The sequence below is a fragment of the Cyclopterus lumpus genome, chromosome 8 (assembly GCF_009769545.1).
Source record: "Cyclopterus lumpus isolate fCycLum1 chromosome 8, fCycLum1.pri, whole genome shotgun sequence".
In the NCBI taxonomy this organism is placed as follows: Eukaryota; Metazoa; Chordata; class Actinopteri; order Perciformes; family Cyclopteridae; genus Cyclopterus; species Cyclopterus lumpus.
The window spans coordinates 8,734,074-8,754,154 of record NC_046973.1 but is presented as its reverse complement, the minus strand read 5'-3'; the positions used below and the strand labels follow the sequence as shown (position 1 = coordinate 8,754,154).

At 40.4% G+C, this 20,081-nt stretch overlaps 1 protein-coding gene across 2 annotated transcripts; it reads left to right on the top strand.

Moving 5' to 3' along the window:
- Nucleotides 1-1,674: 1,674 nt before the first annotated feature.
- glyr1 (glyoxylate reductase 1 homolog (Arabidopsis)) lies at nucleotides 1,675-15,766 on the top strand. Of its 2 annotated transcripts, XM_034538776.1 has the most exons (16): nucleotides 1,675-1,773; nucleotides 3,597-3,633; nucleotides 3,744-3,823; nucleotides 3,917-4,055; nucleotides 5,424-5,534; nucleotides 7,080-7,163; nucleotides 9,114-9,167; nucleotides 9,601-9,651; nucleotides 9,857-9,930; nucleotides 10,125-10,224; nucleotides 10,606-10,716; nucleotides 10,808-10,909; nucleotides 11,235-11,397; nucleotides 13,080-13,259; nucleotides 13,443-13,567; nucleotides 14,695-15,766. In XM_034538776.1, exons 1-16 carry the CDS (start codon nucleotides 1,736-1,738, stop codon nucleotides 14,767-14,769), a joined length of 1,524 nt encoding a protein of 507 aa, XP_034394667.1. In that variant the 5' UTR covers nucleotides 1,675-1,735; the 3' UTR covers nucleotides 14,770-15,766. The 2 variants fall into 2 exon arrangements, with proteins under 2 accessions (XP_034394667.1, XP_034394668.1); XM_034538777.1 differs by lacking the exon at nucleotides 7,080-7,163.
- The last annotated feature ends 4,315 nt before the right edge of the window (nucleotides 15,767-20,081 follow it).

Below are 20,081 nucleotides of genomic sequence, written 5' to 3'. Positions count from 1 at the left end.
GTGCAGTCTGTCAATACCTAACCAAACTATTTCACATGGTAAAACACAATTTGCAGATCTCACTTAGACTCTTCAGCAAAACTCTAAAAACATGCTCAGTCTCAAAACACATTCTGCACTCTAATGCACATGTCATTTACTGGTAAACACAAGTGTCAACAATCAAATACAAATAGAGAACACATGTCATTGATTAAACACAATCTCTCACAATTGATTTCACTTGTATCAAATGATGTGACACAACCAATATAAGCCAGTTTAGAGAGCAAACAGGTGGTTGAAAATATTGCTTGTGATGTCGACGAAGTGCTCTGGCCTGACCCAGCCCAAAGACAAGAAGAAGCACATCGATGACATATTGACTCCTTTGATTTGTGTCCCTTTTACTGTAGTAGGCCTACAGTGCAGTGTAGGCTGTATAATGTACAATAAACAAATTGTATGGCCTTGAACATCGTGCTTTCTATTTGTTACAGTAACAGTACTGACCGCTCAATAGATTTTGACTGGTTGCAGGTTCATATCAACAAAGAACAAGAATTGCAGTATCACAGAAACAAAGGCCACATTTGTGAGATGCAGGGTACAGTACTGTAAAAATAGGGGTACAACGAGGAAGAACAAAAGAAATTGCAAAGAGCAAAGCACAGTAGTAATTTCTGATCAATTTTGAGCTACTGTAATAGAACATATTTTCATTCATATGACATTTGTTTTGAGATTAAAAAGCCATTGAGAAAAACTGTAGTAAAGTGTATTTAATAGTATTATTGAACATTGTAGTGTGCATTGTACTGGAACTACGTCTCCGTCTAATTACGTACAAGGAACCTGAGTGTCCACAGAGTCTGTAAGACTGTGTACAAACCTAATTTTGCCACACAGATGAAAGAAGAGTGGCAGAGAGAGAGGAGTTTCTGTTGATAGCATTGCCCTGGCATCCAACACCACTGTAAAGAATCTAAGCATTATCTTTGATCAAGACTTGTCCTTTAACTCCCACATGAAGCAAATCTCAAGGACTGGATTTTTTTTAAAGTAACATTTCATAAATCAGGCACATCTTGTCTCAAGATGCAGAAACACCACCAGCGAGGGCTGCTGATGCCACCCAGTTAACGGGAGTCCTGACAAACGGGATCTCAACCTGTTTAGAAGAGGCTCAATGGCAATCAATATAGCTGTCCAGAGATAGGACATCCCGGTCTGATGCCTCTCTGGACCTGAACTGGACAGCTCAGCGCGCCCCCCACCTTCACCAGACAAGAAGCTTCCTTGTACATCAAACCCAACAGTGACACAAACACTTCACCAAAACCAAATGCCCTTAAAGTGGGAAAAAAGAACCATGATCGACCCTATCAAAAGCCTTTTCTTGATCTAATGATATAACACCAACATCAAGATTATACAGTTTACAAAGATCCAACAAGTCTCTCGAGAGTGTTGTCCATGATGGACCTGTTCGGTACGCAGTAAGACTGGTCTCTGTGGATTATGGTCTCTAGAAGGTTCTTAAGCCATATATATATATATATATATATATATATATATATATATATATATATATATATATATATATATATATATATATATATATTCAACATGATGCAGAGTACCCCTAAAGCTATCAGCGGATGTTGCATCGAGCAGAAGGGCCCGCCCTCACACGTGACTAGTGGGGGGCGTTGTCTTTTCCTCAGTCAGTGCGACGTTTTATTGAAGTTGTAAGATGGCGACAGTGCATCTGAGGATCGGGGATCTGGTGTGGTGAGATAACCATTAAATATTGTCCAACGCCTGTGGTCCTGCTCAATGATCTTGCATTTCATAAAGTAGTGATTTATTAATTCGTGTAATGGTTTGTGTTGGTGGTTCCGTCCTGGGTTAGTTAACGTAACCCAAACAAGTCGCTAGCCAAGCTGACTCAACCAGCAGCCATCGTTAGCTGCTGGTTAGCGGACAAGCTACAGAACATGTTTAGACCGAAACGAGAAAACTGTTTTATTTCCGGATAGAGAGCAGTCTTTTTAAATAGTCTTTCTTGGGCCCATTGCTTTGTGTGTGTGTAGCTTCGACATATGGTTAAACGGTCCATGTTGTGGTATGTGGCTAGCTGTCCTAGCTTCAGCGGCTATGTAGCTAACGGTGAGTGCAGCTGGCTTCACGTTGACTCGTCTTCTGTGTTCGGCTGGCAGTAACAGTCGGTAGTCTCTTGTAATGGACATGTTCTCTGTAGAGGCTGTCTCTGGCTCTTTTAGCCCAGATGGGGGATAACAACAACCGAGTAGTCGGTCGTACTGCCCCGTAGCGCCCCTTCTCGTGGGGCTATTATCCGCTCAGTAAAAGACCACATAGGTGTTCCTTAGAGGGACTGGACTTCCCTGTAATGCGCATGACATCATATTATAGCCCATATAACCCATTCGGGTGATTCCTCCAGCAACTCAACTCTTCTTTTTTTTTTTTTTAAAGCTGCATTGCCAGCTGACACACTGCTATATAGCATTGATCTCATATGGCTATTTAGTGAGTTACAGTAGTTGCTGCTTTAGTTGCCAATATTTCTGCAATTTATGAGGACATCACTGCAACCAAGAGTGACCAGTAGAACCCTATTGCCACTGACTGATTATGGGATAACCATCTAAGAGTTCTGACAGCCTCAACCGTATGAAACATCATGCCCTCCACTGTATTTTATTGTATGAATTCTCTTTCATTAGTTTAGTGTGAACCAGCAGGAAGAGAGGAATATTTTACACACGTGTGGCTATCTTGGATATTTTCGGTTTTTAGTGCCAAAACAAAATTATATACAGTTTTTTCATAACCCAGTTTCTAAATCATATTTATTGCTTTGAATGATCTAACACTGTAAAATCTTTCCGACACTCCAATCAAAGTACACAAGAATATCATTTGAGCCGTTTGGTGACTGTTGAAGCTTGGTGCTGTGGGCATGTTCTACGAGTACCAACCCCGAGCAGTAAGTAGTAATAGTACATACTAAGGAGTGACTAAAACATGAAATAATATTGATAAATAACAAATGTATTTATGTAGTACTTTTCAAAACCGATTATAAAAAGACATCACGAGACATGCAATAGTAAAATAGTAAAGTGGTAAAACAAGGTGATACAGTGTGTGTGTGTGTGTGTGTGTGTGTGTGTGTGTGTGTGTGTGTGTGTGTGTGTGTGTGTGTGTGTGTGTGTGTGTGTGTGTGTGTGTGTGTGTGTGTGTGTGTGTGTGTGTGTGTGTGTGTGTGTGTGTGTGTGTGTGTGTGTGTGTGTGTGTGTGTGTGTGTGTGTGTGTGTGTGTGTGTGTGTGTGTGTGTGTGTGTGTGTGTGTGTGTGTGTGTGTGTGTGTGTGTGTGTGTGTGTGTGTGTGTGTGTAAAGTGGATCGTATCTCATCAAGAAGTGCATTCCACAGTTTGGAAGTCCTGACAGCAAAAGCCTATTCCCCTCTGGTCACAAAACTAGGCCTGACGAAGCGTCCGAATCATCAGATTGTTGGAGCGTTTTGTAATGCGTCTCAGTTCTAGCAAGACAGGCGTAGGTCACGGCTAAATATATCCCTCTTCTTTCAGGGGGAAGCTTGGTCGTTACCCACCATGGCCAGGGAAGGTAAGGAGTGCAAACATAACAATAGCTGGTTGGAGGCATACACACACACACACACACACACACGCATCGGCATGACAAATGTTGGATTACTATATTTATTTACATTTCAGGTCGTAAGCCCTCCCAAGGACTTGAAAAAGCCCAGGGGCAAAAAATGCCATTTTGTGAAATTCTTTGGAACTGAAGACCAGTACGTATGAATAGTGAGGTTCTTATTCTGACTCACCTTGCATGCACTTCTCCTTCAAATGTATGAGAGCTGTATTTCTTTGTACCTGTCCAGTGCCTGGATCAAAGTAGAACAGCTGAAGCCCTACCATACCCACAAAGAAGAGATGATCAAGATAAATAAAGGCAAGCGTTTCCAGCAGGCGGTCGATGCAGTGGAAGACTTCCTGAAGAAAGCAAAGGGGAAAGAACAGGTATGGGGAATGTCATACAACACGTGTCATACTACACGACAAGTTCAGAAAAAGAAGCGGAAAAACACACACTTGGTCTGTTGCCTAAATATTGTCCATATAAATATTGTTTTTTGCATCTCGTTTTGCTCATGTTTACTAAGGGGTGCCAATAATTCTGGAGGGCAATTATGGACATGCAGTGCCCTCCAGAATTGTTGGCACCCTTTAGTAGACAAAAATCACACAAATCTAACCTTTTAACTGAAGTAACATAATTGAAAAACATTAAATAGTCTTCCCCTATTGGTGAGGTTGGTGAACACATGCCACTAGACCTGAGACCATTCCTCCATGCAGAATCTCTCCAGATCCTTCAGATTCTCCTCTTCAGCTCATCCCACAGATTTTCTATGGGGTTTAGGTCAGGGGACTGTGATGGCCATTGCAAAACCTTTATTCTGTGGTTGGTGAACCATTTTTATGTAGATTTTGAGGTGTGCTTTAGATTATTGTACTGCTGTAAGGTCCAACTATGGCCCATTTTAAGCTTCCAGGCACAGGCAGGTTTTCATTTTATTTATTTATCTGATTTGTGCAGTTCAACAAATTGTCACACATCGTCGATGTGTTCTCAGGTCTTTCCCATAGTGCCGATATGACTACAGGAATTTGGCCTGTCACCTCATACTTTTACCCCAGTGAAACAGGAAGTCATGGTTGACCACTCAAAAATGTAAAGTATTACTGGAATTATACTTCAGTTAGTTTTTAATCATGAAGTTTTCTTGGGCTGCCAATAATTGTGGCACATGTTTTGGAGAACACTTCAATGAAAAGGTATGATTTTTGAAAAAATGATAAATGGCTCTAAAAAAAAAATGGGCAGTCTGTTTTGCTCATATTCACTAAGGGTTCCAATGATTCTGGAGGGTACTGTACATCCCAAATATAAAAATCTCTATCAATTGAATATGTAAATTAACTGATAGTCATCAGAATTGTTGACTTGTATTTTCTGGTCATTTAGTACAAACGCTGTTGTCACCACAGCAGAAACAAAACAAACAGATGTGGAACATACTTGTTTCCAGCTATGAAACTGATGGAATTAAATGAAGGATTACTGAAGTGAGACTTGTTCTCCCGAGCCTCCTCATGAAATACTCCCAGGCGACGCCATCAGTGTTTATTCAGGTGGACACGTGGTCTCTGAGGCCATCTGCTTTCCAGAATGAGTGCACTCATCATCTGGGAAATCAGTAATCCTCTGTTCACTATGTGTGACCTGCTTATTTTGAACCATCCTACATTCAAACAGTTGTCTGCTGGGAACTGTCTTTAAATGCGGAAATGGCAGCACAAAATCATAAGCTGTGTTTTTAACAGAACTCGGACGGCAAAGGAGACTCAAAAGGAAAGAAGACGCCCAACAAGCCACTAAAAATACTGGAGGAGGATGATGAGGATCTTAGTGCCCTGAAGGATCCTTCTGAGAAGGTCGGTAGGATGCTGACAAGTTCAAACTTTGTCCTGTAAATTATGAGTTAAAATGACTTACTAAATGCATGCAGCATTTAGAAAAGGCAAACGACACAGCAAAACGAGGACTGGAAACAGTGATGCTAGAATGGACCTGTACTTGTATATAATGTTAGGGTTGCACGGTGTACCGATACTGTAAAGGTACCGCGGTACCCGTATGTTAAAAACGTTAAAATCTTTAATATTTTTAGTATCGATACTTCATTAAAATAGCCCATGATCAGAGCGCATTCACTGTTCCGCTCCCTGTCATGCTGTCTGCACGCGTTGACTGCAAGGGGGCGGGGCTTCCCAGCGCTCACACAAACGGACAGCGAGTGCCTGAGACATGGCGTCGAGTGCTGGAGCATTTGCTGAACGTCCTCGGCTTTTTCAAAAAAAAGATGAGATGTGAAATGTGGAAGTACGTTGCAGACAGCTAAGGAAAGCCCACTGACGTACAGAGACCCGTCTGCAACACGTGTTTCAAAGCCACACAGACCTGGGGGGTTAATTTTAGTATCGGGCACAACCCTACTTTTATAGATCTTTTTCTAGTCTCCCGACATCATTCACCCATTCACACTCATTTATACACTGAAGGGAGGGGCTAAGGTTCCACCTGCACATCAGCAGTAACTAACATTCATACACATTCACACACCGTAGGCACAGCTACAGGAGAAACATTTGGGCTGAATTTACGTTGCATTATGTTACATTTCATTTATCTGACACTTTTATCCAAAGCGACTTACAATCATTAGAACAGATATGGGGAGCAATTCAGGGTTAGGTGTCTTGCTCAAGGACACATCGACAGGGTGACTGTGGGTCAGTGGAGGTCCGTCTTTCAATCAGAGGACCCTAGTCAATGTGTCCTTGAGCAAGACACTTAACCCTGAATTGCTCCCCGTATCTGTTCTACGGTGTATGATTGTAAGTCACTTTGGATAAAAGCGTCAGATGAATGAAATGTACTGTAAAGGCAACCACCGATCCTCTGATTGAAAGACAACCCTGCTCTCCACTTAGCCACAGTCTCCCTAATAGAACTGCTCCATTATCGAAGAATATTTAACTGACTTTGGAATCATCATGCATATAGGAAAACATGTATATTTTAAACTTAAATACATGAATCCGGTACACGTTGAGAGTAAAATTAAGAGGCTAGATCTTCTTACTTACTATTTATAATGTCGCTGGCAATCGTATTATAAAAGCAATAAGGTCCTCAAGGCAGGACTATCGTCAATAATGTCCGGTTCAAGGGTTTGCCGGCCCTCCACTAAGCGTCGGGCCTAACAACACCCTTGAACCGGACATTATTGTACGATACAGTCCTGCATCTCAAACCTTTTATTTATATATATATATATATATATATATATATATATATATATATATATATTTATTTATTTTTTAAATATATCATCATCATCAACTACTGCAGACCCGGACCTCTACGGAGTCACCGTTTTATTTAGAAGGTGAATGTTTGTGTCTCTCCTCCTTAAGGACTTGACTGACTCTGACCCCGAGCCGTCCACTCTTGAGAGGCTGGGAGCTGGACCTGGCTCAGGATTCAAATGGGAGAGCAGTGTAGGTGAACTCCTTCCCACCAAGCCTGCCTTGCCCTGCTGTTCTTCTACCTGACCTTCAGCCTTGGCTTTAAGCACCAGCAACTGCAGACCTTTACTTTCTGACCTGTTTGTCTTCTGTGTGCTGACCCAGAAATGTGTGACTTCTTCAGCTTCCTGCTTTCTACGATTGACTGGTAGTAAAGAGTCCCTGCTCTTCAGGACCAGTTATGACCACTCTGAATCTTAAACCTGTACGACTACTCTCTCACTCAGACTGAGAGAGAGACAGCGTACCCACATATACATTTTGAGTCAACTGTTGAACTATGTCAGTGGAAACATGTTTACAAACGAGTTTGTGGCTTCAGTGAATCAACTCTAATGTTGCTGTATGATACTGAGTCCAGAAGTAAATAGATTTTTTTCAGAGAGGACGCTGTGTAACCTTTTGGATGTTGTTAGTGTGTCCGTACATTCAGCCAGGCAGTAGAGAGGCGCAGCTAACTCATTGTATTATAGAGAATTGACCCATTTCCACTGACATGGAGAGAATCGGATAGTGACTGACTGGATGCACTGTACCTAGGGCTGCAACTAACGATTATTTTAATAATCGATTAATCTGTCGATTATTTGTTCGATTAATCGATGAATCGGATCAAAAAAACAAAGCATTAATTTCCAACCCTTTATTCAACAGAACTGTGCCAGAAAATGCACAGGTAACAGGTACCGTAAATTCCGGACTATAGAGCGCACCTATCTATAGGCTGCACCTGCTAATTTTTAAAAGAAAAAAGAAATTGTACATAAATAAGACTCACTTGTCTATAAACTGCAGGAAAAGGGGGACGTGGCTTGTCTCCGTAAAAACAGTTATTCCCGCCGTTCACCACGGAATAAATAACCACTAGTTCTGCTTTATACTTGTTGTGGACATCCCATAAACGTTGAAACATCTATCGCCCTGGTGTTTGGGTTCATAACATCACCCGTAGGCTCACACAGCTCGGGGAATTTCACAGACTCTGTCTCGATAACTTCCGCTTCCAGCGCTGCTGGAGCAGCAGCATGCAGGCGGGCAGGAAGGGGTGTGTGTGTGTGGCTTGTCTCCGTAAAAACAGTTATTATTTCCGCCGTCCACCACGGGGGAAATAACCATTAGTTCCCGCACAACGTTACGGGTCTCTCCGATGGTCTTTGCTCTACCGGCTTTTTTTTAATTATATACTCAAACATCTCCGCGTCTTATTGGGTGGCGTAATAATCGTGCGACACAACGAATCGATAATGCAATTTGTTGCCAACTATTTTAATAATCGATTTTTTTTAAACGATTTTATCGATTCGTTGTTGCAGCCCTAACTGTACCTGAAGCTAGCTTTTTGAAATCAAAAGTCTTCTAGTATCAGAGGACTCCATACTGACACCTTCTGTTCCAGATAAAAGAATGTTTGTACTTTGCGATTGGCCTGCTATCTTTTCATATGATCACCTTCCTTCTACCTACTTCCTTTTCACTTGCTAGCTGGGGAATAATGGCATGTGATCAGTGTGGAACTGTGAAGTACCAAATGCAGGGAAATCACCTGTAATTGTGTAAAAGTCTTCTTGCTCTGCATTGGTGTGAGTACTCTTAAAGCCAGACAGTGTGGCTAATGTGCTTTTTAACCTGAATGATCTGTGCAGCAGCTGAACACGGACAGGGTTCTCTCTGGTTTTGCGTTGTAGACTTTTAAGAGAGAATTGTAAAATTCATTCTGAATTTGATTTAGTCTTTAATCATTAACACTTCAGGGCAAAATCTGATTTTTATGCCATGGATGTAATCCCTCCCAAATGTCTAGTATAACGACTACGATGGGGCCCCCAATGTGTCAGCATGGTACGGTGTAGACTCAATGGTTTCTGTCAGGTCACTAGATATGCCAAGAGAATGCTGTCTCAATGAACTCTTTTTCTATTACAGCCTGTGAAGGACGACCCACATTTCCATCACTTCCTCCTCAGCCAGTCTGAGAAGGTAAGGGGACGCACGCTCAGTATGCTGACATCTACACCCTATCAGAGGTTGGGTTTCACATTAACCGTTAGCTTGTCATGTCCGATCTCTTCTAATAGTCAGTCTGAGACTGTAGTTTTGTGTGTGCGTGTCCCCCTCCCCCCTCCTCTCAGTTCAACTAAAAAGGCCTTGGTAAGCCTGTGAGAGGGTTTGATTGAGACCAGTTCTTCTGAAATGCTAATCTCATTACATTACAGTGTTTGGCTTAGTGATGCACCAATCAATCAAACACTAAATGCAATAGTGGCATTGATTTTAACCAATGTTATTGCTCTGCTTGAAATGTTCTTCTTTTATCCCATATTTACTATATGGTTTAGTAAGTGCCTAGTCTGTTTGACTTAAGACCCAGTTAATGAGTATATTGTTTAACTCTCTGTCTGTTTCCTCACAGCCAGCATCATCAATGGAACCCATTAGCAAGCGGCTGAAAATCGTTGAAGAGGTCAATATTTAAACTAACCAGTCAACGTGTTCCAATTTTTGTGTTTGCTTTAATGTTCCTTTGATCTTGTACAGTTTGACTTGGAAATGGAGTGTTTTCAATAACACCATATCTGGAGATAGATTTAGTTTCATAGATAACACAAAGCAAAGCTAGTTAGGGCTTCATGTTCCCTGCAGTATGAAAGTGTTGCCTTTGACTGCAGGACTCAGGGTCAACATCTATCCAAGCAGCAGACAGCACGGCCATCAGTGGTAGCATCACACCCACAGATAAAAGGTATTGACACATCCTCGCAACACCAATATTAAAATGTACATGAATAACAATCACAAGCACAACACTGAGGGTGACCATTATTAATTTAAGGACTAACCTTAATAATAGAGTTCAGCTCAGATCACACAGACGGCTACGGTTTCATTTCATTGTTGGCGTGCTCATGTTTGTTCTTTTTGGACTTTGCTCTTCAGGATAGGGTTCCTGGGTCTGGGGCTGATGGGTAGCGGTATAGTTTCCAACCTGTTGAAAATGGGTCACGTTGTCACAGTGTGGAACCGCACAGCAGAAAAGGTCCGTTTGACTGGTGATCAAATATTTCAAGAATGCATAATGGAAATAAATAAAATAAAACATATTGTTAAGCAAATAACAATATGGTAAAGTCTTAATCATAAAATATTTTATTGTGAATCTGGTTCTTCAGGTTCTACCAGTCCTTGAGCCACCTCTTTTTACCCCTCAAACACTTCCAAACTATATATATATATATATATATATATATATATATATATATATATATATATATATATATATATATATATATATAATTTTTTTTTAAATAACCAGATTCACAATAAAATAAAAATGAGGTATTGATCAATTCTGCAATAAATGTGGCGCCAATCAATATTACATTAACTGAAGGAATGTCTCCTTCCTGCTGTGTTCCAGTGCGACCTGTTCATCCAGGAAGGGGCCAGGTTAGGCCGGACTCCTGCTGAGGTGGCTTCCACGTGTGATATCACTTTCTCCTGTGTCTCTGGCCCAAAGGCTGCCAGGGATGTGAGTACCAGCTACAGTTAATGGTTTCCTGTGGAGGTGAGTCACTAGCTCATGGATAAAAAAAAATCAACTTGTGTTTGTGGCCCTCTAGTTGGTGTTCGGGCCCAGTGGAGTGCTGCAGGGAATCAGGCCAGGCAAGTGCTATGTAGAGATGTCCACTGTGGACCCCGAGACCATCATCGAACTCTCACAGGTAAACAGTAACACAACACACCAGAACAGCCACAGTTTAAGTCATACCTAATATTAAGTACACCGTAAAGAATCATGCGCTATTGAAATGTGCACGATTGTAAAGCTTCTTGCCATCAGAAACTATCCTAAGCTTTAAAAGTGATTGTGGCATGTCTCCATCTGGAATATATACAGTTACCATACAGCTACCATTATGGGATAGCTTAAATATTGCTATATTAAATTATTGTTCCATCTGAAATATATACAGTAGTAGCAGCTACCATTATTGGGATAGCATAAATATTGCTATATAACATTTTTATTCCATGTTTGAATGTCAGGTGATCACATCGCGGGGTGGCCGTTTCCTGGAGTCCCCGGTGGCAGGTAGCCAGCAGCTCTCCAACGATGGGATGCTGGTCATCCTGTCAGCCGGCGACAGGACCGTCTACGAGGATTGCAGCAGCTGCTTCCAGGCCATGGGCAAGACCTCCTTCTTCCTTGGTATGTAGGGTGTACTGATGCAGCTCAGGTCACTGTGCACTGTTGGATACACTATTTTTTTAAAAATAGTTTAATCATAGATGAACTTGAACGTAGCTATTTCTTGGCTCTGTGCTGTTGCCAGGCAACCAGGCGAGCCTCCACGTAGTTGCTGGTCTCTGCCAAGAGATAGCTCGGCACACTTCTGTAAAATGGCGAATTATCATTTTGACACTTTGTTTTTTGTAGGGAATAAACTAGTGTTGCACGGTGTACCGATACTAAAAAGGTACCGCCGTACCAGTACGTTCAAAACTATACGGTTTTGCATATTTTTAGTATCAATACTTAATTAAAAATAGTGAGCGATCAGAGTGCACTCACTGCTCCGCTCCTTTCATGGTGCCCAGCGCATTGACTGCCAGGGGGCGGGGCTGCGCAGCGCTTACACATGAACAGGCAGGGGAGACAACATGGTATCATGTGCCAGAGCTTTTGCCGACTGTCATCGGTTTCTTGTAAAAAAAAAAAAAGAAAAGATGCCAGAAGTAAAATCTGTAAGTACTTTGGCTACATTGCGGACAGTGTTTCAAAGCCACTTAGACTAGGAAGCAACACGTCAAACATGGCAAAGCACCTTTCAGACAGACACCCCAAACTTTTTAAAGAGTTCAAAGAACGACAGGTAAGCACATGTGATTATAAACATGATGCACACCTTAAGCTCACCCACATACAGCCTAACACTGTAGCCTTAGCCTAGTTTAACGACCAGCCTATGTGATTATGTGGTCACAATTCACACACGTGTACTAAATGAAACACAATTGATGCAAAATGGCTACATGCTGGTGGAGCCTGAGGGTGGATCTCTTTTCTTTTTTCTTTTTTTTGTGAAGGAAAAATAATGATTCCATGAATTAAGATAAAATATGAACTTTACAATTGCTCATACTTAGGAAAGGAACTATGTAGTCATCTGGTCAGATACGGACAAAAGGCCTACATAGCCGTGTATAATCAATGCTATGATGTCACCATGTAGTGTTCATTAATATCTTGCTGTAGGCTAATATTAATGCCATTTGTTAAGTGTTGAAAAAGCTGGGCAGGAACAAGCTGGTAAAAAGGGAACCATACAGATGTTTTATTTATTACTATTATAGATAAATATACCAGTATTGTATTTGTGGTATCAGGTATCGTGATATTTATGGCAGGTATCGTATCGAAGTTGTAATTTTGGTATCGTGACAACCCTAGATTAAACAAATGAGATGTTAACGCTTAAAGGTGATGGTGGGTGGATTTTGTTCCAGTCGACAGAGCCAGGCTAGCTGGTTCCACTGGTTTCCAGACTTTGTGCTAAGCTAAGCTATACATAGTGGCTTATCTAACTCTGCAAGAAAACCAATCTGTGATTTTAAAAATGATTCTGTTTCAGGCAATGGGGGTTGATAGTAAAACTGTAAATGGGCTTAGGTGACAATCTCCAGTGTCTTGGCAGTCCCCTCTGGTTTCTGTTTCGGGATACTGGAGCTGCCAGATGGCGTCATATATTAGTTGAACTTTAACTGCAAGTTTTCTACTCTGGGGCAACCCAGTCTGAGAAAAATGCCAATTCCAACTAGGCATGGACCTGCGGATGACTGTCAGTTTGGAGCCTGTTGCTTATGTGGGTCTCTAAATGTATGCGTTTTCAGGGGAAGCAGGCAATGCAGCGAGGATGATGCTGATCCTCAACATGGTGCAGGGTAGCTTCATGGCAACCATTGCAGAGGGGCTAACCCTGGCCCAGGCCACCGGCCAATCACAGCAGACCTTCCTGGACATCCTGTGCCAGGGCCAGATGGCAAGCACCTTTGTTGACCAGAAATGCCAAAGTAAGTTCACACAAAGTTGTTTGAAGATTTAACTTGACTTAACTGAACCTTGTTCTCCGGTTTGTTTGTCATTACTCTCAATGTTACATGTTAAAGTTTTGAGTCGGTCAATTTATAATTTACTATAATCTCAGTCCTCTATGTTTGAAGGTGAATAAAAACCTTTCTTCCGGTTTCGTCCAGATATTTTACAGGGCAACTTTAAGCCAGACTACTATTTGAAACATATTCAGAAGGACCTGAGGCTAGCCATCTCCATGGGTGACATGGCCAACCACCCAACCCCAATGGCTGCAGCGGCCAATGAGGTAACATTCGGGATTGTTTCTTTGTACTGACGAGTTTTTCCAACAATAAAATGTCATCTTTATTTATTTTTACTGTGAGCTGTGACAAATATGGCCTGGCTCTTTGGTACTTATTAGGTTATTGGGTTCTAATGAATGGGGTACATTCCACATGCTGCCATAGAAATCCAATGGATCCATGAGTTAACATGGCTTCAGTCTGTATTAGCTTAATGGCCCAAACCACCACTAACGGAACACTAGACTGACTTGCCTGCTGATCATTCTTCAGTAGAATCAAACATGTGTGGACTGAAATGGAAAACAGCTTAATGTTGTCTTCTATTCTTCTGGTCCTGTTGTCTTGATACAGCACCAGGCTGTCTTTCTTATCAATCGGCTCCCTTTCGCCCTGTTGTGCAGGGCTAAGGACTCAGCAAACCATCTGACTGGCTAGAGGCCATTAAATAATACAATTCATACTTATAACATAATAAGCGATCTCCTAGGGTATTGGCCATCTCACAGGGTGGCAATAGGACGATCTAACTATGGAGAAGATAGATGGATATTATACACACACTTCAGAATAATTCCAATTCAGTCTTTCTAATTGTATTGTTTGTGAATGAAACAAAGCAATGTTAACTTATTATTTTCTTTTCTTTCTTCAAATCCTTTATGAAATCCTATATGGTTTACCTTGCTAGGATTCCAATGCTAAGATATCCTCTTTTCACCACAGTCTTTTGTAGATTAAAGAATACATGTATTCTGCCAAGTTTTAACTGGTAGTTATGAGAATATATAATTCTTCATGATGATACAATATCAGCCTAGCTAGGGGAAACTGCACCCATTGGTCCTTTTTATAAAGCTTTTAACAGTATGATGGGGTGTAATGAACAATGTTTAGGTAATGCCTTGTTTACCTCATTGAACATGTCTTTCATGCACCTGCAGTAATGCTGAATCATTGCTCACAATAAAATAAATCAGGGGTAGAGCAGAGGCGTCCTTCAATCAGAGGATCGACAGTTCGATTTCCGCCTCCGCTTGTCCGTGTGTGTGTGTGTGTGTTAGTGTTAGTCTGTTTACCATTTCAAATAACAAGAGGAAGCATAACTTTGTTTTCTTTGACGTTGCAGGTTTACAAGAGGGCCAAGGCACTGGACCAGTCAGACAACGATATGTCTGCAGTCTACAGGGCCTACATTCACTAGACCTATCCTCTCTGGACCACGCAGGCTTTAATCCCTTCTTATTTCTCCTTTGTCATGTAATGAGTTTTTTATATTTTATTTTAAATTCCAGTTTTTATTTTGCCACAGTGCAAGCCATGTTAGCTGCCCACACGTCATGGGGTTGTTGTTGTTTTGTTAGAGACAACTGTGAGCATTGCACTGCCTGTACTGGGGAATAAATGCTGTAAGAGGGCTCCAGATGAGGTCCTGCTTTCTGACAACTGAAATATGGTCCAAGTGATGCAGGGCGAGGAGGAGGGGTCCAGAGCCACTGAAGAGCAGATTTTTGTTGTTGTTCATGTGCAAATATACAAGTATATTTAATTAAGTGTGATCTTTGTTTTTCTTTTAAAATGTCCATAATTTCATGAGAGAAAACACCAAGAACATGCCACTGCATTGCCTTAATATTGTACACCACGCCCCGCGCCCCCCTTCAATTCTAGTATTTATTTATGTTTCTTTCTAGGTATTCTTAGTGCAGTGTGGCCATGGCTTGTTTCTTTATTTTAGAAGATAATTTATGCTTTTGCTTTGGTGTTATTGATTCTTCTTGAATAGGTTAAAGACGGAGCAACCGATTTGTTGAGGCCTTAAAATGCAGTAATTGATCATTCTAATCTAGGCTTAAGATGTTCACATTCGAAACCCTTTGTTCTTGTATTTGGAGGAGTACTCATTTACACTGGTTTTCTTTATTTTTTCATATGACTCAGAAACTAGATATCCACTTTTTGAGTTCCATTTTAACTGAAAGTCATATTTAAGCCCCAATCTGTGAACAGTCTGGAACCTGACCTATAATCACGGCGGTCATTGTATATGTGCTAATGGATACTTAAGAATTATATGTTTGAGCTTATTTTCAAATTGTGTCTCCAGAGAGCATCAAGTTAGTTTGTATTCTGTACCCACTGTCCGGATATCAAACGCAACGCTTCAATAAACACATTTAAATGAATGTTATACAACAAAATATGCATTTTGGACAAAAGATGGTCTTCTAATCACATTTTTTACTTTTCAATTCCTTAAATGTTGCTATCTGCCTCAGACGTTCATCATTGAAACTCTACTGGGTCCAAAAAGTCAGTCTAATCAGGTCAGACGGGGATCAGTTCTGTCAGCTGGTCTAACATCTAAATGTGAATTACATAAACAGTGGCAAGTATCTTATGCTCTTTTTTTGCATGTTCTTTCTGGATCAGGCCTAATTATCATTTAGTCCATAACTGTGGGTGTCTTTTTGAAAATGACTTTATGCATGTTAGGTTTGGGTCTTGGCCCTGTGAAGACCTCTACTACATCGTCTCTCACCCCCGACATAAGTATGCAGATGCAAATGACAATGTTCAACATATGCAAGATAAACATGGCATGGTTGTGCATACTCAACCAGAAATGTTGTGTATCGGAGGAGGTGGAACTGCTGAATTCTTCTGTCTTGAGTTCTGATAGAAGAGGTCCGCTTTAATCTGTTTAATCTAGAAACGGATGTGTGAAATCATAGCTCCAGGCTTCTGTCAGCATTTTTGTAGAGTGCGTTTTTGGTGTTATGCTGCGTTCATTTCCTTTTAGATAAGACCAATCTTACAACAACTCTGTTGCGTAAGAAGGATGTGGGTATTATTTTGGGGCTATTATCTGTCCCTCGTGGTATGAGGAAGTACTTGCAGAAGTAGGCAAATATTACAGCAAATGTATATCGTCATTAGAAGAAGCACATCACCGTCACCATCTGGGACACGAGTTAGACTCCAGCCTTCTGTTCTTCCACCTGAACCCATTCAGGCTGTTTTTGATCAGTTCCAAATGTATACTGATACGTTCCTCATAATGCAGAATACATTTGTTTCGTGGGAAGAATCCCGCGGCCCATTTTGAAAGATTTTCTGTTTGCCAAATGATTGATGTAGGTTATTCATTGAGGTGCCCCTAGTGTAAAGGAGAGTTTTTAGAAGACACATGTAAATAGCTAGATTGCATAGGGTTTCTTTTATACTACTTTTGGTTTTGACTCTACAGAGCGACTAACATCTTTGTGTCTTAATACTGTAGATTGTTCAGTGTAAATGGTTTAATATGTGGTTTCTATAATCTGGCTTACCATTTCATTTAAATAATGACTTTGATCATGTTAAAGGAAGGAGGGTGGAACTTTGCGTATGACTTGTGTACATGTGGAGCTATCAAGACTTTTGTGCTGTTTAATAAACATGAGTTATGATTAATCCCAGTGTTATCTATCTGCAAGCTATAAAAGCAACATATACATGTATATTTACCAACTTGTTCACAAATACAAAAAAAGAGCTGTAGCTGATATGTACACAAATAGTGCATTTATTAGGAATATTATAAGCTGTGAGAGTGAGAGAATAAACGTCAGTTTGTGTGTTGACGAGGGAACATCGCCCAGTGACAGTGAAGGTCACTATAGTGTTTTAATGGAGCTCTACGGCTCAGAGGAAGAAGAGATATAAAAACACATATTTTCCGACTATACCTTGAATAAAAACCGATTAGCACTTCAGTGGCACTTACTTATGGTATTTTTGTAGTTTGGCTTTCTTGATTCTTGTTTTTCTGAGTTTGTACTCACAGTTGAATGCACTTATTGTAAGTCGCTTGGGATAAAAGTGTCAGCTAAATTATATGTAATGTAATAATATCCACACACACCTTGTCTTTCTTCATTTCATAATAATTTCTTTTCTCAGAAGGAAACATGTAAACCTCCATCTTTATCTGTTACTGTAAATGTGACAGGCCTTGTCAGGTCATTATGATGATGCATTATGACCCTAAAATGTGGACTTGAAGTGGGACAAATGATTCCGGTGGAGTCTTGTTTATGTATCTTTCATTATGAAACGCATTAGGGCTTTCTCAGTGTAGGGAGGTTGAAGCAGGAACAATGACTTTCCACCTTTGTATATGAAGCAAGGGCGTAGGTTTGGTCTCAGCATTGGTAGGGACACTGCCAGCTTCCCCTCGACCCTCCCGCCCTCCTAAAAGAAAACATAGTTTGATATTGTGTTGAACAGGCAAACTTTATTAAAATATATTAACATTTGTGTAACTTGGAACTGATTTAAACATAATTACAGTAATAAAACCTTAGTTTAAATACAAAACACTATTCTGCACCAAATAAATATTAATAAGAAAAGTTCTGCTAAAATGCCAATATAGTGTAACAGTATATTATATATCCAAAATATACATAAACAACTTTTACCAGTTGAAAAAGGACAAAAGAAATTAGAACATTTTAAATAAATCTATCATACTTTTTAATTAGACAGTGCCTTGCCTCCTGCTGTGTTTTAGCCATTGCACTGGCGTTTTCTCCAATGCATTTGTTGTTACAGCATGATGGTGTGCTTTAACCCTTGATGGCGATTAAAGCTTTCAATGGCATTGTTTAAATTACCAAAACCATTTAAGCAGAAGGCTGGGTCATGTGGTCTTTTTGTTGGTGTATGCTTTGACACACAAAGTACCTTTTTCAATAAGGGCTATAATGCAGCCACAGATACTGACTATACCACTTTGCCTGAAACCGTAACTTCTTGTGCTGAAGTTGCTGGACTGAATTTAAGGTCAGGATGGTATGGTTCACTCATGTCCAGGACACTGCTACACTCACTTCATGACGGTCACTTTCACTCAAACTGACTGTTACCCAATGAGCAAAGATAACTTATCCTAGTCTGCACATGCATGTTTTAACATAATAATAATTTACTTAAAACAGGTAGACAATGTTTACACTGTCAGCCATGATAATACACCTCAACACAGAATCAATGTAAGGCCTCATCTGAAGCCCTGATGGTCCAGCTGCTGCTTTCTCAACCTGATTTCTGAGTTTCCTGAATGCATTTCAAAATAATGTCTTAATGAATAAATGTAGACCTTTTGAGTAGTATATGTATTTATTTTGAAAGCAATTTAGAATATTTAGGTAATAGGTTCAGGTTTTATGGAACAGCCTTTTTTTATTTATTCAACATCACATAATTCACAATCCAAAAGTGTTGACATAAAGTCAGATTCCCCAAACGTCCTTCAGTTTCATTGCTAATGTATGGTAAAATGGTCATTCTAAAAAAAAATGCCATGAGTAAGACCTCACCTGAAGCCCTGATGGTCCAGCTGCTGCTTCCTCAACCTGCACTACATTTGCACCTGAATGCATTTCAAAAGGATGCTACTAGCTAACTAACAACGACACTCTGGGTGGTGAACAAACTTCGGATATCTCTTTTCTTTTTTGGTGTCATTTTCCTAACTACAAAGCACAACAGGGTCAACATATCAATGCTGAGACCAAACTTAAATACTAATATGAGGCTTTATTAACTCCTGGCGTATTTAGTAGTTTACCGTGACTCCGGCCAGCTCTCTTTCTGCAAGTTACGATTCACGGTGTTTCTGACTCTGACACTTCAGCCAATTATATGACAGCATCTTTTCTCGCAGGCTCGAGGGCGCATTGGAAAACGTGGAAATGTATTTGTCACTCTTCTGGGCGACGAACAGAGTAGATAATAATACGAATGAGTTTGCAAATATATTGTGCACAATTCTTTTTTCAAATTAATCACATATTGGTGGGGACAAAACTTTGATCGTGACTAGTCCCTATGGACCATATGCAAACCTACGCCCTTGATATGAAGACCTAAAACATGGTGGACATATATTGTGTATTATATCCACAATATACATTATAATGTTCTACACTGCTGTCAAACCTCACAGTGAAAGTTTAGAAAAAAAGACCAAAATATGCAGACATTTAAGGCTGTGCTTACATTATGGAATATGTTATAAGCCGTAATAACCACTACGGAAGCTTTACTTGTTGACTTGTATGAAGCAAGGCAGTGGGTGTGTTGAAAGGGAAGACACACTCTTAACTGCTTAAGTGGGAATAAAGTAACAACATGTTCCATGTCACCTGAACGCTGCATAATACCATCTGTTTGTGTGACGCTGGGCGGAAGTTGTATTCCCGAATAAGGACTAGTGGGTGGGGCCAGTTTAATAGTGAACGCGTGACTATTCTAATGTTGCATTCATGGGATTCTTGTAAAGACCCAAATAAATGCATTGGTTTGGTCGGTATTGATAACTAAACGCATCAGTTAGCAATCATGCAGTTGTTTTGGGATGGTTTTTCATATGACAGAGGCACCATGAACAGGATTATGTTCACGTGCAGCATGATGATTGCTTGAAATCAATGACTAAACCATACACAGCTGAAAATACATTACGTG